At 42.2% G+C, this 27,578-nt stretch overlaps 1 protein-coding gene across 2 annotated transcripts; it reads right to left on the bottom strand.

Annotated features, from left to right (window-relative positions):
- Window positions 1-1,451: 1,451 nt before the first annotated feature.
- On the bottom strand, window positions 1,452-27,518 carry aspm (assembly factor for spindle microtubules). 2 transcript variants are annotated; one of them, XM_039812216.1, is made up of 27 exons: window positions 27,108-27,518; window positions 26,237-26,380; window positions 24,002-25,511; window positions 22,985-23,080; window positions 22,791-22,856; window positions 22,317-22,463; window positions 21,821-22,060; window positions 21,619-21,686; window positions 21,362-21,503; window positions 20,588-20,718; window positions 19,830-20,005; window positions 18,811-18,956; window positions 17,580-17,665; window positions 17,230-17,442; window positions 16,644-16,848; window positions 15,550-15,698; window positions 14,473-14,601; window positions 13,679-13,873; window positions 11,253-13,265; window positions 7,986-9,281; window positions 7,533-7,682; window positions 7,198-7,389; window positions 6,286-6,478; window positions 4,245-4,399; window positions 2,121-2,297; window positions 1,805-1,977; window positions 1,452-1,706 (listed from the first exon to the last, which is right to left on the bottom strand). In XM_039812216.1, the coding sequence occupies exons 1-27, from the start codon at window positions 27,381-27,383 to the stop codon at window positions 1,604-1,606; spliced, it is 8,571 nt and encodes a 2,856-aa protein (XP_039668150.1). In that variant the 5' UTR covers window positions 27,384-27,518; the 3' UTR covers window positions 1,452-1,603. The 2 variants fall into 2 exon arrangements, with proteins under 2 accessions (XP_039668150.1, XP_039668149.1); XM_039812215.1 differs by having other exon boundaries at window positions 7,986-13,265.
- Window positions 27,519-27,578: the final 60 nt, after the last annotated feature.

Raw genomic sequence — 27,578 nt, forward strand, 5'->3', positions numbered from 1 at the left:
GGCCCGACTGTTAACCCCTACAGGACAGACAATATACTGTAGTACATTGCAGATTAATGAATACAGAAATTATTTAAGCCCAATGGAGATTATACAAAAAATAATAAAATAAACCACTTCGGTCGAGACGGATACCCTGCTGATTTTAGTGTTCATGTTTAGTGCCAAATATAAATTGTAATACTAACATTTAATAAAGATGGGGAATATGGTATCTTTTACCTGCTTAATAAGCAGAATGTACTGTATGTTGTCATGCTTCTGTTACATTTAGAGGTGTTTCTAAAGAGCTGCAACTTAGGAGCAAATAAGTGCATTTAAATTGTAAAAGCATCAAAATTATTGGTTAACCTGGCTTCCCTCTGCCTCTGTAAATATACTAATAGCGATGATGAACTCTCATACACAAACACACACGGCTGTAGAAATATTTCTATAATCTGGATGGGTCATTCTTGGTATTGAAGTTGTATTCCCTGTATTATGTATAGACTCAGGACACAGATAGTTCACTTCAGCTTTGATTACCTTACAGGTCAGGAATGGGAGGGTGTGTTTTTCTGTACCAGACGGAGAAGTGGAATAGGAGGGTGTGTGTGAGCTGGAGAATCTGGCTGGAGGGAGGAGAGAGACATTGTTGTATCTTGAGTTGCGATGATGTGAAGATGTGTGGAGGAGGAAATTTGCTTGACACCATACTTTATCATAAAGGTTATATTACATCAAGTTTTCAGCATTAATAACGAGTCCTGCAGAACCCGCAGAGTACAAATATACATATAACATACGCTCCCCCTGCTCTAAAAACCATAGCTTATATTGGCTATGTTTAGGCAACAGGTTAGATAACATAGGAAAATGTAAGTTAGCAAAGTAAAGGTAAAAGTCCAAGTACCAAAACAAAACTCCCTTGGACCCCCGCAGCCACCAATCACTGATCTCCACTCAAAACATCCCAGCAAAAATCACTCCACAGAGAGGTAAATCATTACCCACTGCGCTGCCACAGTGCTCCTGATGACTCCGCACATTTGAGCTTTTATACAGACTTTAAACTTATAGGGCCAGATACCACAACGCCTTCAAGCAAGATGATAAAAAGATTAGGAATATGGTTAGACGGGGTTCATAATCTGACAGATTGTGCTGACTTGAACTCTGTATACAATGTCTGCAGTTAGGGAAACTTAATGTCATTTTTGTGAACCCACAATTGTGTTTTGTAAGCTTAAAGGCTGGACTTGAGTAAACTTGCTTAACTGAACCCTTCACCTCAGATTGATCCTTGTGTTCTGGTAAACTGAAGTCCGATGAAAGAAGGTGCAACAATTAATAAATTGGAGTCAGATTTGACAGGCCTCAGGGCCTTATTTTAGACATAATTCCCTACATCAGCCTGCCAAAACAATGTAAACCCATAAGAAAGATGCATGAAACTCACCCATGTTTAAGAAACCAATCCACTTTAATAATATATACATGGAAAACACAGAAGTGATTTAAAAAAAAACCTCAAATAATACATTGTAAAATATTTTCTGAAGTAAAAAAAAAAAAAAAAAGAAAAGAAATGAGAAGAAGAAAGTATTTAAAAGGTTTTCATTTACAACACAATGGCGAGTGTGTTAGCCACTAATGTAATGGCCCGGAGAGGGTCCACAATGTCTCGGAGCTTGTTTTTTCGGAGAACCCACTCTGGTGCAAATCTGAAAAACAAAAAACAGGATCTCAATTACGCCTGCAAACACATACCATCTGTATATCTCAGACAAACCGAACCGTGCATACCCACACGTATACATACTTCGGCACAGGGCGGGATTTACAAGGCGTTGCAGGAACGACGAAGCTCCCGTTGACCGACGCATTCATCTTCTGTTTCATAACAGTTCTTTCTGCATCCATTTTGTTTTTGCGAGCTACGAGGCGGTAAATACTGTGTATCCTCTCCAAGACTTTGGGTCGCTTCATAACCTCCTAAAGAACATAACAACATTTGCATTACATTTACAAAACTACAATAGCCGTCCTTCCTGTAAAATTTGAATTTGGTATTAAAGACATGTTTAAAATTATTGGATTCTTATTTTTTTATTCTTCATGTCATAGTAGCTACGGACCACAGCACGGTGCTTGTCCTGGAGGAGGAGAGCGAGAAGGAAGCAGGCCTTGGTGAAAATACTGCCGCCCTTTTCTGCTACTTTATCCCCCGCCTTCTCCCGGTACCTCTGCAGCAGGTCCAGCAGAGTGTCCACGGAGTTTTCCACCGAATACACCGCCTCGATGGTCTTGTGGTACTGAGGAAAGAAAACCATGAGTGAGTAAGTGGAGGAGAGGGAACAAAAAAAAAAAAAAAAAAAGCAAGAAAGTACAAGCATGGAAATAAAATCAATTAACCACTGTTTATTTCTCCCTTGGACATTATTCATTATTTTTTAATCTTTGATTGTTGACCAAGAATGCCTAAACAAAAGCTGAACGTGAAAAAAAAAAGATTAAAAAAAAACAAACAATCAAAACAAACAATCTGTGACAAAAGGATGTTATGCCAAAACATATGCAAAAGGGAATGAGAGTATCCCAGCTTTGGAGAAAACAGGAAAACATTCCTCAGTTATCAGAGAACCAGATTCATCCTACACTCGTATCTCCAGTCATCTTGGTTCACCGTCCTCCAGTTTCAGCTCTCACTGCCTGAACTTGTTATCTTAAGTTTCAAAACCCCCTTTAAATGTTTTCATTCCAGCATTCCTGACTGACTGCCAGGCTCTGTTCAAACCAATGTTATCTGCTGGCTTGATGCTTTTTATATAATGTGCTGGCATTTCTGTTTTGAACATCTTTAGACTTTGTCAATTAATTCTCTGAGATTCGAAAATCCAAATTTAAGCCGGTAACACTTACGTGTCTGACAATAACCAAAAATACATAATAACCTTATATTTACTTATCCAAGGTACAGATTCTTTATGAAATTAACTTGGTAAAGGACATGTGACCGATGCAATGTAAAGTCTTTTAAGTTTGTGGTCATTTTATCATGAAAGTCATAGAATCATTTGAAACAAAGATTGCCTTAAATGTGAAATGTCAGTTTGTATAACAGTTTTGTTTTTTGTGTCTCCTCATGAACAAAAATGCAAACTTGGCGAAATGTTCCAGCAGTATCCACATGATGCATACTAAATTATGGAAAACAGGAACCACTAAGCTTAAAAACTGACAAAACGAGGTTGGCGCTCAGTCTGAACTTTGTTTAGCAGAAGAGGAACTGAGCCATGTGAGAAGGAACAGTAAGCCTGTGGGGAATTGAGTAGGGGGTGGAAAAAAAGAAAAAAAACGTATGTCTCGTGATTTTTTTTGGGGACGATTTGGTGACACACTCGGCACCCATGTATCGTGACCGAATCGGATCGGGACAAAAGCATATCATCCCAGCCCTAGAACTGAGAGCTCAGGGCTGTTGAGAAAATGCTGTGGCCTTCTCCATCCATCCTCAGCTGAACTTTACTTTCATGTCAGACAAGTTGCTTGGTAGTAACTCCTTATTCAGCACCGTGTGCAACTTAAACTATTCTTTTAACTCGATATTCATCCCATCAGTTTGACATTTTGGGAATACAGAGATCGATACCACTCGCAACTCGGTATGCTTAACATGAAGCTAGAGCCAGGAGGCAATTAGCTTAGCGGGAAGCAGCTAGCCTGGGTGTCCAAAAACAATCCATCTACCATCCCCTCTAAAGATCACTATGCAACGGGTTTTATCTCTTTTGTTCAATCCGTACAGAAACTCCCCAGTAAATACAACAAGCTGACAAGAAGTCACTGCGCCTTGCAATATAAATTAAAACAAATTAGCCCTGCACAAAATACTCCGTAAAACCTTAAGGTGTTTAATGTTAGAGATACACAGCCACGTAGATTATTTTTGGACTATTAGGTTATATAGGTTATATTATGCATATATTGTGAGTAAAAACGCTTGCGTCTGCTTGGTTTAGAAAGTTCAGCTAGGCAGAATTCTTTGGCCTCTCCCTAACCGTGACGTAAGGGATCCAGTTATTAACCCGAGCCCTGACGAATACCTTTTTCTTCAGGCGAGAGGTGTAGCTTATTTGTCAAAGGACCCTTTTAGCAAGTCAAAATATCACTTTAACATCATCTTCATGTTTCACACCCTGATCACGACAGCCTGATTACTTTTCATGGCTACATAAAGAGAGCAGGTCTTAGGTTTGTACCTTGGAGAGGTTTAGGAGGATCTGGATGGAGTAGGTGATGACGTCCATGCAGGGGACACTCCTGTTGCAGGAGCGGATGAGCGTGAAGATGACGTTGGTGGCTCCGCTCTCTACCAGCCGCTCACAGCACTCTGGGGACAGTCTGGTGGTGGTCTCTGCACACACACACACACACACACACACACACACACACACACACACACACACACACACACACACACTAACGTTAGCACTCAGAACAAACTGCACTACCGAAAAGATTGACACCTGAGATAGTCTTCACAAATGCTAGAGCTACAAAAATTATTTGATTCATCAATCAGTTGTCAACTAGTAAATGAATCGCCAAATTTAAGATCGTCGATTAATCAGTTTGAGTAAAATGGTTTGCGTTTCTAAGTAAATAGGTTTTGATTCCAGATTCTCAAATGTGAATATTTTCTAGTTTCTTCACTCCTATATGACCGTAAACTGAATATCTTTGCGCTGGGGACTCAATGAGACATTTGAGGACGTCATCTTGGGCTTTGGAAAACAATGATCGACATTCATATTCATTGATAATGATAATTATTAGTTATAGCCCTAATACCTACTGTTCAAACGTTTGGACTATATATATTTTTGAATGGTCTTTCATGCTTCAAGGTTGTAAAAGTTTTGTATATTGAGAGAAAAGGTTGTACAATGGTTTAACCAGACTGACAATTCAAATTAAGGACAAAAAGAAAGATCAGAAGAAGAATTCCCAGTAATTGGTTAAAAAACAGATTTGTGTGCAGATTTAAATAGAAAGGAACAGTGTCCTGTTTCACAGTTGTCAAGTACACAACAATGCAGCCTAACAAGCTGGAATTAACAAGCAGGTTGTTTTAGCGAAGCTCTTCTTCAAAACTTCACAATACAAACTGGTGGTTAGTCTAGGGTAAGCACTATTGGAATATCAACTGAACATACTATGGACCGACAAATCAGTTTAAACTTCTTCAATCTAACCACTGAGTAGACTGCAGACAGCCCAAACAAAAAAAAAAAACGGGGTCCCAGAATATTTAGAGCCCAATTGCACCGTTGTGGTTCGATAACGATCGAGGGTCACTTGCACTTTTCTGGACTGAAATTCTAAATCCAATTCAAACTGTATTGTCCCTTGTTATGCAACACTGCGGGGACATCGACTAAATGGAAGTTTGAATCATTTCATTCTTTTTTTTGGAGCCACATCTATTGTAAAGTACATATTTGGTGTCTGAATATGCGGTTTTTATCTGTTTAAATAACAATTGTTGTTCGGGGCGACCTCTAGCTCGGCCAATTAGAGCCCCAGCACCCCCAACATGTGGCCCTTTGCTCAGTGTCATCCCCCATATCTCTCTCCCACCTTTCCTGTCTATCCACTGTCACTCTGAATTAAGAGAAAAAGCCCACGAAAATTCTTTAAATAACCATTGTTGAAGCAAAGAAAAAAGGGGTCAATATAAAAGCTGATTATAGACCTTTGAACAGCGAAGTCAATCAGATTCAAGTATTAGCCAAGGAAACTCAAAAACTTTTTTTTTGTCTATGAGGCACTTACACTTTGGATGTTTAAATTGCAAAAGTCAAACACCTTCTTATGTAATGAACTTATTCTTATCTTGACAAACCAAGCACTTTTGATACGACAACACACAACCAAAATACATCAGAAGAGGAACTGATTCTCCCGCACTTCCTACAAAGACTTCCCGTTTCTCAGTCCAAACGGTTGCTAAATTACAGCGGGTTTTGACATGACTTGTCTAGACTGGAATCATCGTTTAACCCTTCCTCTGGTTGTGAGCAGTTTCATGCAAGAATCTTTTTTTCTACAGAACTACACCTGTGAACACCGGTGAACGGTCGCTTTACTAGTCTTATAACAACACTAACTTTGCGAAGTGTTCTCTTCCCTCGCCCAGATTGTTGCTCTGCTGGCCTTTATCAACTACAATAAAGGTTGCTTTTCCAGTAAAGCTACATAGTGGCATATGGCTGAATTGCCAGAAGAAGCAAACCTTACCCAGGTTTCTCAGGGCCTCTAGGATGTAGGAGAAGTGTTTGAATCGAAGGAGGTATTCCAGGGCAGACGAGGTCTTGTTGCACAGTTTGTCCTCCTCTTTGGCGCCGGCAGAGACTTTGCGTAGACGGTGTCTCAACTTCACCACCTTGATATTGTCATTCAGTCTACGGGAGCGGTGTCCTCTCCACAGAGCCTTAAGGGAGATGGAGGGAAGACAAGAGAGAAAAAAATAAAATAAAAATGAGTTGCTAATCATTAGCGCATCGGATCAGAGGGGGATGTTTACCATTTTATCCCGAAGGGAGGAAAACTGAGGATTGAAATGGTTCATCAACTCAATCAAATTACCTTCATCTTGGACTATCATCTACATTCCATTCCAACCAAACATTTTGTTGATAAATTAGGTTCTCAAGTTGCCCTGATTTCCCTGAAATGATATAGCCAAGAGTCATACTGCCCTCATGTGTTCAAATGTCCTAGTTTAGAGGTTGGACATGGTCAAAAATATTAGAGTTACAGAAACTAACATCTTATTGGACTACTTTGTCCAATAACATCAGAATAAAGGCGACAATTCAATGCAATCTGCATTGCATAAAGGCAATTCAGTATCAAATTTCATTTTTGTGTCCCCGGACAGTGGTTCCAGATGTTCTGCAGAGGGGACAGTATCGAATAGAAGGAATATTGTACTAAAACGACTCCAGATTTTGTCCACATTCATTTCCCTTGAAAGTGCATTAGAAGAGGATCTCCTAATGGCCAGTATGAACAGGAGGAATGATTACAGCAAACACAAACCTGTTCCACTGTTCATATGGGCACCTGACTATTGTATAAGACACATCTGAAAAAGTGTGAACCCAGTACAGAAGTCACTTGCTCCAAATTCACCACTGACTGTAGTACCTGTGCTTTTACAATGCCCTGTTGAACCCTCTTCTGGCGCCTGAGAAGGAGGAATTTGCGGACGGCTTGCTGGATGACGGACGCCACCTTGTGGCGACGAGCTAACCAGCGCTTGACCGCTCTCTGGGCTATGACCACCTTCCTCCTGTCTTCCAGATACCGTCTCCTCTGCTGCCTCGCTCTCACCCATCGCTAGGATGAAGAAAAAACAAACAAGGAAATTGTTTGCATCACTGTAAGAAAAGAGCTCAGCACTGATTCATTAAACTCATCAGAAGTGCTTTTCAGTGACATTTCATTTTGGAAAAATGGAATTGTTGTCTATGTTTCTGTACCTGTATGGTGATGACAGAATGGATTTGTCTTTTGGCCGACTCCAAAGCCCAGTGTGCTCTCAGAGCTCGCTGGATCTTTATGGCACGGAGGTGGTGGAAGATCGCCGATGTAAAACGGAGCCTCCTCTCTGCCTTGGCTCCTTCTAGTACCTGAAACACAATAGCAAGGATTATAACTTTTTTTTTTTCTACAAATCACATTTTAATATGGCGAGCTTCTTTCCAGACAGGCAGTATTTGTTTTTTTTTTTTTTTTTTTTTTTTTTTATATTTTTATTTATAAATTCGTCTATTGACCATATCAAATTACCACTTGTTAAAATACAAAAGGCTGTGAACGATTACCCGTTTAAAGCAATTTTCTACAAGGTTAGTGAATGCAAATGTAAGGCTGTCTGGAAGGCAAAGAAATGTGTTTTAGCAAACTATGAACTGTAAATAAATCCCCATTACCTGTTGTCTTGCAATCCAGGCTCGGCAGTGTGTCTGAAGTGTGATGGCAGCTTTCCTGATTCGGGTGTAGTCGTTCCTCTCCAACCTGCCGAGCTGCACCGCCCGGACCCTCTGCTGAAGTTTCACAGCAGTCTCACGCTTCCTTTGGAAAAGGCGCCTCTGCACTAAGCATCTCCAGCACGACTGGATCACAATGGCAGCTTCATTTTGTCGGCTTATGTCCCTCCTGACAGACCAGCCCCTAAACGCTGCCTGAAGGGTGATGGCGGATTGCTTCATCTTAAGGAACTTTTCTCTCTCTCGTCTTTGAAGAATACAGGCGCGATAGTATCTCTGGTTGATAATGGCAGACAGGCGCATGGCCTTGAACTTGACTTCCTCTCTGTGCTTTCTGAATGCAGACTGGATCACAGTGGCAGCCTGATGCCAACAAGCAACATCCTTTCTGAGCTGCTGGCCTCTGTATGCCGCCTGAACAATGATGGCTGCGCTGCGCATTTCCAGATATCGACTTCTTTGTACTTTAGCTGCAACAGCCGACCGATATTTTCGCTGAATTGTAAGCACGGACAATTTCATTTGCAGATACTGCTTGCGTTCGAAGAAGCCTCTGTAACCTCTCTGGATAACACTGGCGGCATGATGCCTTTGTTTGAGGATTCTTCTGGATTTCATGCCACGGAAAGCAGCTTGGAGTTTAATGACAGCTTCTCTAACGTCCTGATAATGTTTTACCTCAATGTGTTTAAGTCTCTGAGCTCTAAACCTCTGCTGTAAGACACAGGCTGCCCAGCGTTGCTTCCTGAAGGCCGACTGCTGTTTATGCCTCTTGAGGTTTGCTTGGATGACAGTAGCTGCCCTGTGCATACTGGCAATGTTGGCTCGCACACGATGACCTCTGAAAGCTGCCTGGAGAACGATGGCAGAATGTTTTATTTTTAGGAAATTTTCTCTGTCACATCTCTGAAGAATACAGGCGCGATAGTATCTCTGCATGATAATGGTGGACAGACGCATGGCCTGGAATTTGACTTCCTCTCTGTGCTTTCTGAAAGCAGACTGGATCACGGTGGCAGCCTGATGCCAACGAGCAACCTCCTTTCTGAGCTGCTGGCCTCTGTATGCTGCCTGGAGGACAACAGCAGCACTGCGCATTTTTTGGTATATTTGCATTTGCTCCTTTGCTGCTACAGTGGCCCGATACCTCCTCTGAATGGTGATGACGGAGGATTTCAAAGTCAGATACTGCTTGTGTTCACAGAATGTTCTGTAACCTCTCTGGATAACACTGGCAGCCTGGTGCCTTTGTTTGATTTTCTGCCTTAATTTTATTGCACGATATGCAGCCTGCAACATGCTAGCAGCTTTTCTGCGCTGTTGATAATGTTTTACCTCAATGTTTCTCTGTCTCTGAGCTCTAAACCTCTGCTGCAAGACACAGGCTGCCCAGCGTTGCTTCCTGAAGGCCGACTGCTGTTTATGCCTCTTGAGGTTTGCTTGGATGACAGTAGCTGCCCTGTGCATACTGGCAACGTTGGCTCGCACACGATGACCTCTGAAAGCTGCTTGAAGAACGATGGCAGAATGTTTTATTTTTAGGAAATTTTCTCTGTCACATCTCTGAAGAACACAGGCGCGATAGTATCTCTGGATGATAATGGCAGATAGACGCATGGCCTGGAATTTGACTTCCTCTCTGTGCTTTCTGAATGCAGACTGGATCACGGTGGCAGCCTGATGCCAACGAGCAACCTCCTTTCTGAGCTGCTGGCCTCTGTATGCTGCCTGGAGGACAACAGCAGCACTGCGCATTTTTTGGTATATTTGCATTTGCTCCTTTGCTGCTACAGTGGCCCGATACCTCCTCTGAATGGTGATGACGGAGGATTTCAAAGTCCGATACTGCTTGTGTTCACAGAATGTTCTGTAACCTCTCTGGATAACCCTGGCAGCATGATGCCTTTGTTTGAGGATTCTTCTGGATTTCATGCCACGGAAAGCAGCTTGGAGTTTAATGACAGCTTCTCTAACATCCTGATAATGTTTTACCTCAATGTGTTTAAGTCTCTGAGCTCTAAACCTCTGCTGTAAGACATAGGCTGCCCAGCGTTGCTTCCTGAAGGCTGACTGCTGTTTATGCCTCTTGAGGTTTGCTTGGATGACAGTAGCTGCCCTGTGCATACTGGCAATGCTGGCTCGCACACGATGACCTCTGAAAGCTGCCTGAAGAACAATGGCAGAATGTCTCATCTTTAGGAACATTTCCCTTTCTTGCCTCTGAAGAATACAGCCGCGATAGTATCTCTGGATGATAATGGCAGACAGACGCATGGCCTGGAATTTGACTTCCTCTCTGTGCTTTCTGAAAGCAGACTGGATCACGGTGGCAGCCTGATGCCAACGAGCAACCTCCTTTCTGAGCTGCTGGCCTCTGTATGCTGCCTGGAGGACAACAGCAGCACTGCGCATTTTTTGGTATATTTGCATTTGCTCCTTTGCTGCTACAGTGGCCCGATACCTCCTCTGAATGGTGATGACGGAGGATTTCAAAGTCAGATACTGCTTGTGTTCACAGAATGCTCTATAAGCTCTCTGGATAACACTGGCAGCCTGGTGCCTTTGTTTGATGTTCTGCCTTAATTTCATTGCACGATATGCAGCCTGCAACATGCTAGCAGCTTTTCTGCGCTGTTGATAATGTTTTACCTCAATGTTTCTCTGTCTCTGAGCTCTAAACCTCTGCTGCAAGACACAGGCTGCCCAGCGTTGCTTCCTGAAGGCCGACTGCTGTTTATGCCTCTTGAGGTTTGCTTGGATGACAGTAGCTGCCCTATGCATACTGGCAACGTTGGCTCGCACACGATGACCTCTGAAAGCTGCTTGAAGAACGATGGCAGAATGTTTAATTTTTAAGAACTTTTCTCTGTCATGTCTCTGAAGAATACAGGCGCGATAGTATCTCTGGATGATAATGGTGGACAGACGCATGGCCTGGAATTTGACTTCCTCTCTGTGCTTTCTGAATGCAGACTGGATCACGGTGGCAGCCTGATGCCAACGAGCAACCTCCTTTCTGAGCTGCTGGCCTCTGTATGCTGCCTGGAGGACAACAGCAGCACTGCGCATTTTTTGGTATTTTTGAATTTGCTCCTTTGCTGCTACAGTGGCCCGATATCTCCTCTGAATGGTGATGACGTAGGATTTCAAAGTCAGATACTGCTTGTGTTCACAGAATGTTCTGTAACCACTCTGGATAACACGGGCAGCCTGATGCCTTTGTTTGATAATTTCACGGGATTTCATTCCTCGGAAGGCAGCCTGTAAGACAACAGCAGCATTTCTCATGGCACGCAGGGTTTGCATCTCCTCTCTCATTTTCTTGTTGCCTCTGTAACGTGCTTGCAAAACACTGGCAGCCCTGTGGAGATCCGTGTAGTAGGTTCTCTGCTGGTACTTTCGGAAGTGAGACTGAATTGTTACAGCTGCTGTGTGCTGGATGCGCAACTGCTTTCTGACCTCACATCCTCTGTAGGCTGCCTGCAGACAAATTACTGCGCTGCGCTTTGACAGATAGTCCAAACGGTCTTTTCTTGCCAGAGTTACTGCTCTGTACCTCTGCTGACAAACCAAAGCTGCTGCCTTGAGAGCTAGGAACCTATTTCTATCCCAAGTGGTGAGAAACTTTCTCTGAATGATTGTAGCAGCTCGGTGCATCTCTACAATCTTCCTCCTGGCGCTGTGGCCACGATATGCTGCCTGGATGACTAAAGCTGCAGATTTCATTGTCCGATAACTCTGCACCTGTTGATCCCTGAGCATTTTGGCCCTGTAGCGTTCCTGAATAACGATGGCAGCACACTTGGTGGCAAGGTAAGCCATACGCATTCTGTGCATCCTGAACTGAGCTTGGATTGCTCTGGCAGAGTTGTGCTTCTTCTTTAGGTCATCTCTCGCTCTAAATCCCCGGTAGACAGCTTGTATCTTTACGGTGGCCTGCTTCAGCTCTCTGTATTCTTTTTGTTGTGCCCTGCAGAGGAGAAGAGCTCTGTATCGGCTTTGGATGATAATCACCGCACTTTGTAGTAAGAAATATTGTTTCCGACATAAAAACATCCTAACTGAAGCCTGAATGACAGTCGCTGCCCAGTGATTTTTCTTCAGCTCCGCCCTAACTCTCATGCCTCTGAATCCAGCTTGGAGTGTAACACAGGCTGCTCTTATGTGCTCATATGCTTTCCTCATCTCTTTTCCTGCAACATAAGCTCTGTAGTGACGCTGTATGACCACAGCGCAGGCCTTCTTGGACCTGTATTCCGCTTGTGCTTTGTGCCGACGGTAGTGAGCCTGTATCAGTGTTGCACACTGGTGTCGCCTCTCTATCCTCTTCCTGTCAGCTCTGCCTCTCCAGTTTGCTTGTATGACAAGTGCAGCATTCCTAAGAGCGTCATAATCCTGCTTTGTCTTAAGGGCCAAATTTCTGGCTCTGTACTTCTGCTGTATCACAGCTGCAGCTTTTCTAAGCACAAGGTAGCGCCTTTGGGCAGCATACTTCCTGAAAGCTGCCTGGATTACCGTTGCTGCCTGGTGCTGTTTTTTAAGAGACTCCCGAGCCACTTTTCCACGATAGGCTGCCTGTATGGTAATGGCAGCGCATTTCATCCTCACAAACATTTGCCTTTCAACGTCTCTTTCCACGGAGGCCCTGAACCTGCGCTGGATTAGGACGGCAGCGCATCTCATCTTTGCCACCCGTTTTCTGACAGCATGCCCTCTGAAGGCACTCTGAATGACAATAGCCGAGTGGTGCTGCAGTTTTAACATCTGAAAGCAGCGCCTCTGTGCATGACCTCTGTACTGGGCTTGAATGAGCACCGTGCTTCTCATGATCTTTCTGTATTGATGGAGACACCTCTGCGTTCTATACCAGGACTGAATCCTCACAGCAGTAGCACTTCTTTTAGCCATTTTTTCCTCGTACCATTTCTTGAACACAGCTTGTATCACTTTGGCAGCACAGTTTTCCTTTTCCGTTTTCTGGGTTTTCCATCTTCTGTACCCCCTTTGTATTTTTACCACTGCTGCTCTAAGGGAGAGATAATGTTCCCGATCTCTTTTTGCCAGAGCCCATGCTCGCAAGTTCTTCTGAATGACAGTTGCCGCCCAATAGATTCTTCCATAAGCAGCGGCTGCCCTCCTCATTCGCCATTGTGCTTGGACAACAATGGCGTAATATCTAAGGCCTTGGTAAGCCCTCATGGCCGAAAACATCCTCCATTGAGCCTGTGTGGACAAGATAAGAACAATCTACTCACAGAACAATTACACAAGCAGGGTTCATTATGACGCAGGTGTCCTTGATGCAACCAAATGGAAAGACATTGAAATTTAAGCAAAATCACAAATGGTAACTAAACAGCATGTAGATTCATGACCAAAACTTTTAAAACTGTCTGAGGCAAGAAAAACAAAACCAGATGTGATTGCTTTTACTTGTTGATCTGGTTTTGTTTTTTCACCTGAGAATGCTAAAATGTACAGTACACTCTTATTTCTACTGTAAAATCTGCTAGGTGATATTTTTCATTTCAAATCAATTGTAGATATTAACTCAAAAACTCTAAATGGTTTATCATGTACAACTTTAGCTTTTGTTAACAGTCCTTTTCATCCTCACACATGTAATAAACCCCTACCTGGATGACTGTTGCCGATTCATGCTGCAGAGCCCGAAGTTGAGCCTGTTTTTTTAGCCTCAGCCTGTTGCGGGCTACATAACCCCTCCAGACTGATTGGATGACAACGGCAGCTCGGTTTTGCCTCTTAGCTCTGCGCTTCTGGAGAAAACTCCTCACACATAATTGGAGTTTCACAGCGGCCATGTTTCTCTCCTGTGTCCCAAAAAGAAAGAAAGAAAGAAAAAAAAAGCTCATTATAGTTTCAATCAATATCAGTCTCCTCCATGCTTACAGTGGCTATAAATCAATATTTTAATATTAAAGCAACACTAGAACTTTTTGCAACTTAAAATAATGTTTTCAAAAGTGGTTCATCAACTCGTAACAGGGTGAACAGCACTTATGCATTCGCTTTGCGGCTCTCTACCGGCTTTAACCGCTCTATGCAAGTTTGCCAGATCGAGTAGCGGATCTGTAGTTTCAATGAGACGTAATGGGACAATTCTGCTTCCAACCTGTAGGGGGACCGGAGCTGGAAAAGTTCTCGAGCGTTGCTTTAATGCATCAAATGACTTTGGTTTTATAATAGAAAATAAAGCAGGATAAAAGAGCACAAAACATGAACAAACCGAAATGTTTTTTTCAAAGTCTGTGACAGATTAATGTTGGTTCCAGCCAGAAATAAATAGCCTCACCAGTGACTGAACTTTTTTTTTTTTTTTTTTAAAAGGGCAGCATGCGCCCGTGAGCACTCACGGAGGAAAAGTTAAATCGGCGCCTATGTTTGCAGTTGTACTAAACACTTCACCAACCTTGTAGAGCTGCAGATCCTTCTTTAACCTGTATCGCCTCCAGGCGCCCTGTATGACCCGAGCTGCTCTGGTCTCATTGCGCAGGTCGAGCAGACGAGCACACAGGATAGCCAGGTAAGACATTACAACCTGTAAATAAACACATGTGGATGATGACGGATGTGTAGCCTTGAATCCTTTTTCTACAGAGATTATAAAGATTTAATGATGGATCTAGAGCAGTCAGTCTAAACCCAGATTACTTTAAACATATTAAATAGTCACTATTTCTCACATTTGGAAAGACATACATAAAATGTAAAAAAAAAAAAAAAAATTGGAATAATCATAATTGCTGCTAGTTAAACTACAATTAGATACAGAAGTAGAAGTCTCTCACAGAAAAAAAAAAAAATCCAGACAAAAGGAGACGAGACTAACAAAATAAAAAAAACATTTCAGTTGTTTTAGCTGAATAACTACTGGTGGCCTACATTAGCGTTAGTGTCGGTCATATCCCAAAGTATGCAATTATAACTTAACATTTTCAACTTAGAAATGTTCAGGTGAAAAAAACACCTTAAGTCCTTCACCTGCCTAAAGACATCAGCATTTATAACTCACTGTAAATCATGATTTTGCTCCAAAAACAATGTTTTATCCTCTGACTAATTTCCAGTCATGGGGGTGTCCTGCCTTCAAGAAGTTCTGATTTGAGAGACTGTTAAAACTTCTAAAGCTCTAAAATTGAGGTGCTTTAAAGAAACATGCATTTCATTATCATGCATTTCTGATTATCAAGTTTCTTTGCTAGTGGATATTTATGGCGTACTAAAATGAAAGCCACAGTTATGGCACTTCAGTTCAGGGCTTCACCTATGACCTGATATTTATGAACATGAACATTATTCTTTTAATGCTGGAAAATAAGACATATTGTGCTTCCAGGCAACAGCCTGCTCCAGTGACAAATTTGCTATACATTGGTAATGTTGACTAAGAAGATAAAGTAGATTTATACAGGTCTGCATTTGATAAAAAAAAAAAAACAATCTGTGTTCCTGCAGAGGGTAGAGAAACCCTTGTGCCTGGTCTCACCTTCTCATTGGGGATCGTGTTGGACATGTCCGCTGGGTTGATCATGGCAGGAACTCCGCCCAGGAAAGACACTGCCGTGTTGACCAGTCTGAAGTTGTTTTTCTCATTCTCCAGTAGCTCTTTAAATTCCACTGACTGAGAATCTGGGCCTGTTGACAAAAATAACAGACAGTCATCATTAAGCCTTTTATTTCTTCATAAGCTTTTAAAAGTCCTACATACAAGTTCACAAATATACGTTTAATTTGGAGGCATGACATGCAGTGATTCATTTTTTTCTAAATGTGTCCTATAATTAAAAACAATCATCTTTCCACATTTGGAAATGAAGTCAAGTTAACATGCAAAACATTACGCATTTGATTTAATTTCTTTTTTACTTTTCAATGAATTTCCAAAGCTACACCAGTGTCCTTTAATGGCATTCTCCTTGTAGGAGCCAAAAAAGCAGTTTGTTGATATTTAAAAGAGCAATAGTTATTTGAAGACTTCGCATATTTTGATAATAGTTCTGATCAACTGATTTTGATTGACAGCTTTTTTTGTGGAAGTCCTAGCTTTGGTTGAGACCAAACCGTTTAACCACATCTAGTCATCCTGTTTCATCTTATTTGATATCATTTCAGAAACCATCAGTATTGTTTATTTTCCCTGATTCATACACAAGCAACATTAGCCTACAACACTTTTTTTAGGATCATAAAGATTTATTTCTATAGGTAGGATATTTGGGTTTAATTATTTTCAAACAACGACCGCATGCCTGGATCAACAATAAACGAACAAAGGTGCGTTAAAACCGCTCTTCTGTTGCTGGGGCAGTGGCTATAATTTTTAAACGGAACAGCCACTACACTCCTCATGAATGTTTGTTTCAAATAAAAAGTCTAGATCCCGTAACAAGTGGGTTTACTGTGTATAAAGCCTGCTACAAATCCCAGGGCTAGTGTAATGACTGTATAAAACATGATGGGACTATAAACTCAGGTTTATTCCTGTCAGACTTGGTAGTTTTCCCTGATTTTTCTATCCCCCCCCCCGGATGTTGCAGACATCACATTCAATTTCACGAAACAGACACAGCTGACAAGTACCGTTCAAGGCTGTCGGCAAAGAGTCAAAGGAGTTGTCAGAGTCGCTGGCTGAGCAGTCGAGCTCCAGGCGACCCCTTGGTGAGCACTCGACAGTCTGGCTGGTGCGGTGACTGACAGCCCTCTCTGGCAGGAGACTGGGGTGGTAGTGGTGGATAAGGTAGCAGAGGACGCGGCCATCCGAGAACGTCACTGTGAAGTTCTCCACCTGCACAGACAGCCAACACACTTCATTTACGGGTTTTCCTAAAAGTTGGACTTGTGAGGGACTTTTGGGACTGTGACAGTTTGACACGAGTGAAAGTAGAGAAATGTAGCTGCCTCTAGGCACACGCAGCAGTTTAGCAACCCAAACAAAAAACTGAAGTTTACTTTTTAACCTTTACAAGTTTTTTCAGGTGAAACCGCCACCAAATACACAGCACCAAAGGCTACAACAGGAGAACAGTTCAATAATACATCAAATGACGAGAGGTGAACAAAGTAGCCCTGCATCCTGCTTAACGAGTTGAAATGAAAACAATCAATACAAACTCTTAACATTTTTATTTTCAGCTCACGGTCCAAAAACAAAATGCTTCAAACTCACCTTAAGATTGTAGAAGTCACAAACAGTGCGGGCCCAGTCCATCAGCAGTGTAATCTTAGTGCTGCTGTGTTCATACAGCACCCTGGTCTTTGCGGGACTTGGCTGGAGGCCCCGGTCGGCCCTCAGAGACGCCAGCCTCCGTTTGGTCCTCAAGGTTCTCTTCAGGAAGCCAATTTCCTCCCTCAGCTGATCCTCGTCCAAAATCACCTCCACCTTAACAGATCATTTGATAACAGCATATCAATCAAATCCTTCCACGGGTTTAAAAAAAATAAATAAATAAATAAAAAAAAAAAAAAGGATGAATTTTGTGCCCTACTGGCAGATTTGAAACAAAGTCAGGTACACACATGAAACGCGAAGATGATTTTCCACAAGAGGCTTAGGGTCTTCTCTCTGTGTCCATCCACAATGTCTCTGGAATCGATGATGGAGCCTGAAAATAAAGACATAATGCTCATAACGCCTTTGAACCACATCGGTTCATTGCATTGAAGTCTCATTACTAAACTACTTTTCTCCCTTCGTATTATAAGCTGCATCTCATGGCCCTTATTTGACAGCTCCTTGGTCCTGTGCTGAACCGGAAGTTGTTCTGTCTCTCCTCGGTGAAGGCCGTCTCAAAGCTCTTATTTCTGCCCCGAGGAGCGAGCATCGAGGAGGGCTCACCGAGAAGCAAGGATACACGAGAGCAGCCTTCCCGGAAGCCGTGCAGCTGACAAAATTCATGAGACGCTTCAGAGGAAAAGACGTCTCATCCCTCTAAAAACACATTTCATCGTTGCTTCCTCGGTGGGAGGGACTAAGACAAGGAAGGGAGGCAAGTGGAGGAGTCGAGGAAGCAATTCAAGGGACATGAGAAGCACCTATAGTAAATGGAATATCTTTGGGTTCAACCCGCAGACTTTTTATAAAAGCTGGACTTAACAGCTCCCCAAAGGTGAAGCCAAACCTCTTGATGGCCCCCTGGTGGCTGGCTGCAGTATAGGTCATAAATCCCAACCCCTCTATGTTGGCCGATGGCACATTGGCCAAGGGTGTTGCTAAAGCCACTTTTAGGATTGAAAAGGAAGTTGTTGTTTTTTTTAAAGCATTAGGGGTGGTCTTTTTTGTGATTGAGTTGCAAGCAAAGTTATTGAGTTTAATTTCCTTCATGTTCTCGAAATGGTAGGTTTCGTCAAGGACCGCTTAGTCACCGACACGTTCCCTTATGCAGAAGTGCACGAACAACCAAGCATATTGTTAAATAAATGGAAAAGCAATCCAATTATGTCGCTGTGCAGCTGTACAACAGCTGGTGTTGATCAAACATAAAAATGTGTGCAGTGAAATGGCAGGTGTTCATGCTGAAGTGAAAGATGTAATAAATGAATAAAACGTTTCACAATGGTGAAAAAAAGCCCAGTATGAAAAATACAATGAATATGCACCACTTCTGTGAAAGAGAACATCAGACCGTAACCCTATAATCTCATTTTGGGGAGGAAAACAAACAAACAAACAAACAAACAAACAAACATTCTTTCAGGTTGAGCGGCTCCGCGTTTTTTCCCCCCGTTTGCTCAGGAGAAAAACAATTACCGTGTTCATCCTTGAGGTCGACCCCTTTGCTTTTCAGCACTTGCAAAGCAATGTCGACGTTGTGGACCTTCTGCAGACGGCTGATGGCTGGCAGACGGAGCTTGGCCGACAAACTCCACTCCTGGATGAGGAGCTCCATCACACGCCTGGAAGCAAAACCCCACATGAAAGCCCTACTTTAAAATGATGCTGCATAAGAAACTTTGCCTCTATTTTTTGACATCTTAGGACTTGTTGCTTTGGCACTTTTGTTTTACTCCAATAACCTCACATATTCCTTCTATTGTAGAATCAATGAATGCTGATGGTTTTAGTCCTAAATGACCACAATCATCATTTCAGACAACTACATGGCTCACTCTTGATCAGCTGCTTGAGATTTTGTCATCCTATCAAGCATTTTTGTAGGAAACCAATTTACACAAGAAAACCAATTTGCAAAGAGCTACTTAACATAACATGTTGCACCTTCAGATACATCAAATAAAATGTAATTGCAGCATGTTTTTGGGTTGACAGCCTCTGTTGGCACCTTGGCTTTGATTGCAATACAATAGCAGTTCAGTATTGATTATTCACCCAATTAGCTCTGTGTGTAAATGAAGCCATTTCCCTGCCTCCCCAACGAGAGGGACACACACACACAGTTTTGTCGAGGTTCTTCATCGTACCGATACAAAAATGATGTTATGCCAATCCTGCCATGAAGCTAATCCTGCTAATTGATCGCCAACATTGCCCACAATGCCTTATTACAACCAGAAACCACAAACTTTAGGAGACACATGCATGAGATTGAACTATGATCAGAGAGCAATACTGTTCGATCGGTAGGGCAGCTGGAGAGCGCATCCTTCAGTGAGAACCACATGAGGAAATCCCCGGTCTCAGACTGCTCTGCTGAACGCTGATTCCCTCCCAGCTGCAGGGATACTGCCGTGTAGCTGAGCCTGACCTTTGAGAAAAGCAAATATCCGACGGGGATCAGAGCGTCACATTAAAATTCACGACTAACTCACACTAGACGAATGCCACATTTCAAGTCAACTGCCAAATTCTTCACAGCAAAGTTGAACTCGTCCAGGGGCGTCTGAGCGTGGGAGACGGGTAACCCCAGGTAGCCGAGATGCCGGGGGAGGATCCCCTCTCCACTCAGGAAGTCCCTGGAGAAGGCCAGGAGCAGGTCTTTACTGGTCTGTAAAAAAATTAAAATAAATAAAGCATATAGCATGGCAGAGTTTACTACAACACATTCATCATTTAAGTTGAACGATGGATTCAGAAAACGAGGATAGCGGTGAAGTTCACTTATGCGTAGCTTTTCGGGTCTGTGCTCATCGGCATTTAAAAAAATAAATACATACCAGTGCACGCCTCCTCTCAGATAAAAAGGGTAGACTATGTAAACATTGTACACATTTGTTATTTTTTTCTTTTTTCATTTGGTCACATCCCAAATAATGTTATAAATCTGAGCTAATATGTATTAGGTGACTCAAAGTAAGACTTGATATATTATTGGTACATAAGCATAAATGTACATACATTTTACTATTACTACTTTTAAATCGATCTGTTGATCATGAACTATTCGAGAAGCAATCTTATAATTCATCTGACTGAGCTCTGAGACAAGATACAAATACTAAAAAGTATTAAAAAAAAATAAAAATAAAAAAGGATGCATCTTTGGCCCTTAATTAGAAAGCGATTTAATGTTATTTTTTATTATTTTTATTAATGTATTTAATGTTTGTTGCATTGACATGAGGACTACCTTGAACTCTGCGTCCAGGCAGAACAGACAGGGGTCGTGCTCAATCAGCCGCGACTGTTTGGCTTTGTCCAGGAAACAGACCAGCAGGAGCAGCTTCTTCAGAGTGAAGCGAGACAGCGCCTCCTCGTGGCCTAACCGAGGACAGGCAAAGAGACGTCAACACCAGGCCAGGGCAACACAAGCCTGACAACGTACACAACTTAGACAACTGGCACAAGAACTACATGAAACAATTGTGCGGATTTGCAGTTTCATATAATTTTAAAATCAATATATGTTGGCTGATCTGACAAATCTGATTAAAGCATTGCAGCAGTGTTGATTTCCCATACAAATGTTTTTTCCAAAAGTTTTTAGCATCCTGCGCACTGATCTACCAAATAAACTACATGACTTGTACACAACATGCTCTCATTTTGTAGATATCTGCAGAAAATGTCATAGCTGTTGTGTTTTGCTAAGCAAGTTTTGCTTAGGTCAGTGAAAGAATGGCAGGATGTCAAGTTGTTTAACGTCTACCCAAGTTAAGTTTCTGTCTGCATATGATATGGAAAAATTGGTTTACGTTTCTGCTTGGGTAGGAAAGGGGAAATACAACCTGAGCCAATAACTCACTCAATATCCCTTTAAATTTGGATACGAATATATCACAACAAGTAGTTCCCAAGATAAAAGTCTCCACCTCAGGATATTTCTGAAATGTTTGCAACTCTGGCAGTAACAGAGCAGTCTTCAGACATTCAGACGACACAATAACTGATGCTCTTAAATTACCGTCTTTGTATAGGTTAGGCACTTTGGCGTGTCTGAACTGAGCAGCGATGTCGGGGTTCCAGAGCAGCCGCTGGAGGATGAACATAGCCAGACCCAAGGCATCACTGTTGCTCTCCAGCGAGATCAACTCCCCATAGATCGTCTGAGAACAAACAACATTGTGTTTAGTAAGTGTAGCGTGGATGGTGAAGAAACGAACATATACAAAAAAATATATATTAAAAAAAACAGAAGGAAACACTGTTGTACAAGATTACCTCGAGCCCAATCCGTAACCACAGCAGGTTGTATGAAAGAAGCCAGTTGAGGACTTTTCGTCGTTCACCTGAAAGAATGGCAAAAAACAAGAAAAAAAATAAAATTAAAAAAAAGTTACTTTCAGGCATATCTGGGGTTTGATGAGAACAGAGCATTTCAAAACCCTACATCAGCAGGTTTCATGCTGTAATGTTCATTTACCTATGTCCTTCCAAAGATGGCGGTCTTTGCGGACGAGCAGCCTCTTGGCCTCCACCTCCAGTTCGAGCCTCTGAATAGCTTTGACCATGGCCTCAGAAGTGAACAGCTGGCACGCAGAACGACGGAGGCGGTTCAGCTTCCGCCGGGCCGTGTAGGTGCTGAAAGACATCTCCTCCTTGGTGGGAGCTTTAGGCCCACTGTACTTGTCATCGCTGCCCATGGCGAGGGACACGGCATTCACTATACAAGAAATAAATGAAAAATCAATCTATAAGACTTATAAAGTCCCTTGTGCAAACATGTAGAGCTCAGATACTCATTAAAACAAAGACTCAACCACAGCAATTACTGTGTTTAAGTTGTAAAGTGTTCAGACTAGTCAGAGTCAATAAATCTGGAAGCTACTCTAACATTTCTTGAAACCAAACCCCACACTCTACAATACAAAGATGTTCCCCACATCATATTTGAGTAGTGAAAGCCTGCTGAAGGTTACCTTGAGCGACTTCAGTGTTGACTTTAAAGTCATCTGGGGTGAGGACGTAGTTGATCCACCATGTGAATCCCCTCTGCTGCTTCTCAATCCACCTCTCATCATAGAACATGTTCGTGGCAGCAAACGGCATCGGGTGCCTCGGTATGGCTGGAAGAAAAAGAGTAGATGCAGAAAACGGAATTGACATTTTATGATAAACAAAGGCTGCAAAGAAACTCCCACAGTGTCTAACTTGCAAAGATTTTTGCCTGATGACAGTCTAGTACCAAAACATTGCCTACTATTAAAATAATTACTTTTTGCAAGTTAGACAGTGTGCGGGACTTTCTTTGCAACTTTTGACCTGCTGGTCTCCCTCCGTCTCACGTTGTAGATGTGCAAAGTAATTTTCTGTACCAAGATGACCAAAAAAAGGCAAATTACCCTTTGACACACTCAAACAAAACATTTTACAATGTTGTGCCATCAAAATACCTGTTTGCGCCGGCTTAATGAAGGTCAGCTTCGACTGCGCTACAGCAACTACAGCTGACCGGGCACCTGTGAACAATAGAAAGGGTCATTTTGAAATTTCACCACAAATTTATGTTGGCAAAACTCCCAGACAGACCTACACTACAAGAACAGCAATTGGGTCTCATTTAAGGAAATTGGACATCCTTGAATACCTCGTGAGGAGAGTTTGGAGCTGGATAGCTTTGCCTGGGCAGGAACCACAGACCTTGCAGTCCTTAGAGATAATGTTGTCACTGATCGCACCGAGCCTGGGGAAGAAGAAGGGGGAGAAGAAAAAAAACAAAAAAACATTTTAAGTACAGAGAGTCCAGAAACAAGTCAGATATTAAACAGAAATTTTGATAAAATTTTTGGAAATACAGGTAGTCATGAGTTTTCATTGATTTCCATAAAGGCACATCTGCAGGGGCGGACCTGTTTATCTGACTCCAGGATCTAACCACCTACAAATCATCAGGTAGGATAGTTATTGTAAGGAAACTATTTGCTGTATGTCTATGTACCTTCAAAGAGGTACTAATCTGAACATGACATAGCCTATATAGGGTGAAAAAACATTTAATTTTATTGTGGCCTTAATTTTTAAAATGCTCCAAACTTGGGACCTATGTGATGTGATGCTGAAGTGAAAAAACGCTGAATAATAGAGAATGTTTTACCGTCTTAAATTGATTAATGAACCGACTTAATGCCAATACTTTTTTGTAATTTTAAAGCAAACCAATTATCATTTACTTCTTTACTGCATATCATTTGATAACAAATCAAAAAATGTTAAGTAGAATAAACAAGCCTTAAATGATGCACTCTGATATGTGCACCATTCAAGTTGTATAAACTCAGTTGTCCATTTGTAAGTTATGCCCAGCTAAAACTTGTCCAATACAACAGTACTGCTCGTTTGTTTTTAAACAGATTTAATTCAACTTTATAATCCTTTTGGAATGTAGTTTGTGGTGTTGAGTTATACAGAGAGGTGTTTGTTATTCAGCCTACCCTACATCACTGAGATACATGTGGGTTTCGATAGACCTCAGAGCGCAGATTTAGACTGATTTTAATATGCAGGTCAAAAACAGACAAAACATCTGTAGCATTTTTGAATTTCTATGAAACAACACATCACACACCCTAACATCAAACATCAATAAAAGTTCACATTAGCTCACCTGCTGTTCTCGGCTGTTGCCTCTGTGATGCACTTCTCCTCTCCTGGACCGATCTTGGGGGCCCTGTTTTTCCAGCTACCCCCCTGCTCCTTTTGACACGCTCAGCATTCCCAGCATCCACAATCTTCGCATCACTTTTCAAATACTCCTCACTCTTCCTCTTCTTGCTATTCACTGCCATGTGAATGGGAAATGAGTCTTCCTGAGCGGACGGAGGTACCGAGGGAGTTGGAGACATGTGTGGAGAAGATGAGCCCAGGGGCGACGCAGAGGGGACAGTAAAAGTTGGGGCTGCATGAGGTGAGGAAAAGGCTGGGAAAGAGAAGCGACCAGGGGCCATAGACGGAGGGGAGGTGACGGGGAAGGGGATGGGTGCAGGCGAGCCGTCGAGCCGTCGAGTCAGGCTGTAGGAGGTAAACTCCTGGGCGTGGTGTCTATCATCACACAGGGAGCTGGCAGCTTCAGAGATTTGCCAGTTCTTGGTTTCTCCGTCTAGGTCTATAACAGGCAGGTCCGGAGTGCCTAGTCCGGGCTCACACTGACTGCTGCTGTCAGACAGCTCCAGTGTTTTTTCTAAGAGCCTTCGCCTTGACTTCTTCGTTTTCCTGTCACTCGAAAGGTTCGCCTCCACTGGTGCTTTGCTCTTGGTCACTGTGGCAGAGGTAAAGGAGGCCTTTTTGACCTCTGCATTATCAGCCTCGGAAACGACAACAATCTCACTTACAACATTTTTGCTGACAAAGAAAGTAAGTCTTGGCTCGTTGGACTCGGGTAATGCTTTAAGGGCATTTATTTCAGGTCCACAGGCGAGACTCCCACTCTTGGATTCCAGGGAGTCTGAAAAGCCACCGCTCGAACTCGTGTCTCGAGGACTGGTGTTAATGTGGCTCAGATCAGAGTCAATGAGGGCCAGGGCATCTTTCAGCGAAGGCACCGGAGTTCCAGTTAACACACGGTCAGCGTCATCAGCCACGGACTTCACAGTAGCAAAGAGTGGGCTATCTGACTGAATACGCGGCATGAGCTTCTTGAACATCTCTGGTGTCCCGATAGGCGACAGCGTCCTGTTGAGCATTTTGGCAAGACCTTTGTTTTCCGGTTCGCCTAGCAATGTATCTGGGCTGGCAGACACGTTGCCAGAGTCCGTCAGCATTATGGCTGGTACGAGCAGGCCAAGAGGAGAGTTTCTCTGGACATGATTGATATTCTCCTGGCCTGACAAGCCCAGAGACCGTTGCCTCAGGCCGGAAGTGGAGGCCTTCCTCTCCTCTGCATTCTGAGAGTAATCGTCAACAGGACTGACCTTGGAGAGGGACCTCTCTCTGACAGCTTTGCCCTCGTTGAGAGAAGCAAGAGGGCTGCGTGGCTTTTCTCGTTTGTACTGTGGCTTTCGGGACACTTGGAAGGTTTTATTAGCAGCCATCTTCAGGGGCTGTTCGGTTTTCTTTCTCCTGGGTGCGGCTACTTTTTCGCCCTCCTTTTTGTTTTTGATTGTGTCCCATAAGCTTTTCTGAAACACAAATGAAAAACAAAGATATATGCCATGTCAGAGTTACAGTATAGGATGTAGTTGTTAAAGTTCCTGATCCTGTTTAAATGAGAACTTGTACCAGGTTTAACCCTTGTGTTGACTTCGGGTCACAATGAGCAGTTTTCAATTTTTGTTTTATATCAGAAAATATGGGACATAGAAATAAGCGCTGAAAATATGTAGAAGAAAAATTTAATAATTTAAAACGTTGGAAAAAGCAAAAAATATGTGGAGGAAAAAAAGGCTTAAAAAAAGAAATGACGGGAAGACAACACAAGGGTTAACTAAGCAAATTAGGCCTGAATGTAGGGCTTCAAATCATTTTCATGGTTTATCAATCTGCCAATTATATTTGTGATTAATAGTTAACATCCGAAAAAACGCCTAAAAAGTACCCATCACAATTTCCTATAGGCCAAGGCAATGTCATCAAGTCTTGTTATATTGATAAGGCAAGAAAAAGAAGCACCTTTTCACCCTTTAGAACTTTCAACAATATCCTATTTTTATATTTTGAAAAAAAAAAAAAGAAAAGAAATCAACCCAGTGATTGTTCAATTATCAAACTAGTTGCCAACTAATTTTCTGTCAATCAACCAATTTATTAATATTTGTTAGAGCTCAACCGGAGTTAATAAAAATCTTCATCTACTTGTGTGCAATTGTAGCTGTAACAGCCTCTGGGTTTAGCTGGGGACATTTACCTTTTTCTTTTTGGGTGCATCTGCTCTCCCAAGCAGTACAGCCTGGTGTTTGAGGACCCCATTTGTATTAAAGATGATGAGCTCTCGGATCCCACCTTCTTCTGTTGGGGTCCAGGTTACTGTCAAATTGAAGGAGTCCTCAGGCTACAAACACAAAGCACAAGTTAAGATGTGGAACAACTGCGACCGTACAATGGACAAAACTAAAATCATGAGGGGTATATTGATTAATACGTTCCAATAGTGTAAACATAAAATAAGGAGAACAGATTCATTTGGGCACAAAGCAGCTCCGGAGCATGACAGCAGCTTGGTTTACAGGCTCTGTGGGACATGGCTTTACCATGAAGTAGGAGAGTTGTGTCCACATAGATATAGAACAACAACAAAAAACAGTCTATTCCATAAGTTCATAAAATAAATAAATAAATATATATATATATATTTCTTAGAATTGGTCACTAACTTACTGGAATGCTCATACTGCCCCCCCATTATATATTAGTTATGGCATATTTGACATCCTTAAACTTCAAATGGGTATCGTTACTTTTGTTGTGCAAAATATGTTCATGAAATTAATGTTATTTCTTCATTTGTTTAATTCCTTGGTGTTTGTATGTCTACTGTACATAGATAGCTATGTCGGTTGGTAAATTGGTGACAAGCATATACCTTTACAGCTGTCATTAACTCCAATGTAACGTTAAGTTGGGTTCCTTTTACAAGCACTCATTCTAACTGTGCATTTTCGTATATATTTGTTCTTCTTTTTGTTTTATTTTCTTACATGCACAAAAAAATAGCATAGGTTGCGTCCCTTCGTGTACGTTAACGTTAAAGAAAAGCGGTTAGTTAGCGAGATACATACCTGAATCGTGAACGTGTTGTGGTCCACAGAAAAGCCTTTACTTGACGGGACCTTTTCAACAGTAACCTCCGCTTCGGCATAGTCTGTCGGGTTTTCAATACGCAAAACAACAGCCTTCGATGTGCCCAACTTTACGGTTCCAAGTGAGAGAAACGGAGCCTTTGAAAAATGGGTCAAAATCAAAACTGGAACATTGTTCTCCTTGTTAGATTCTTCTCTCTTTATTGGACTGAAGTCCAGTAATTCTCTCCGTGTTGAATTTCCCGTGTCAGCCATTTCAAATTAAAAAATAACAGTAGCTAATAGCTAGCTGCATGTTACGAAGTTACCTAATGTTAACTGCAACCACTAGTAGTTCTGCCTAGAATGATACTAGCCAAGTAGCAATCGTTAAAACACGCTTCTTTCAACACTGACTGACGAGCAAGTTTGAAATTCGGTTGTGTTGTTTAATCAGCCAATTATAAACGA

Source organism: Perca fluviatilis, chromosome 9 (assembly GCF_010015445.1).
Source record: "Perca fluviatilis chromosome 9, GENO_Pfluv_1.0, whole genome shotgun sequence".
NCBI classification, from domain to species: Eukaryota; Metazoa; Chordata; class Actinopteri; order Perciformes; family Percidae; genus Perca; species Perca fluviatilis.

Bases quoted from the DNA above. Each gene is read 5' to 3' on its own strand.
- aspm (XM_039812215.1), bottom strand. From the start codon at position 27,383: ATGGCTGACACGGGAAATTCAACACGGAGAGAATTACTGGACTTCAGT. The intron at 25,512-26,236 runs GTAAATGTCCCC...TTTGTGTTTCAG, and splicing joins ATGCACCCAAAAAGAAAAAG to AAAAGCTTATGGGACACAAT. The intron at 22,857-22,984 runs GTATTCAAGGAT...TATTGTTCACAG, and splicing joins CTCCAAACTCTCCTCACGAG to GTGCCCGGTCAGCTGTAGTT.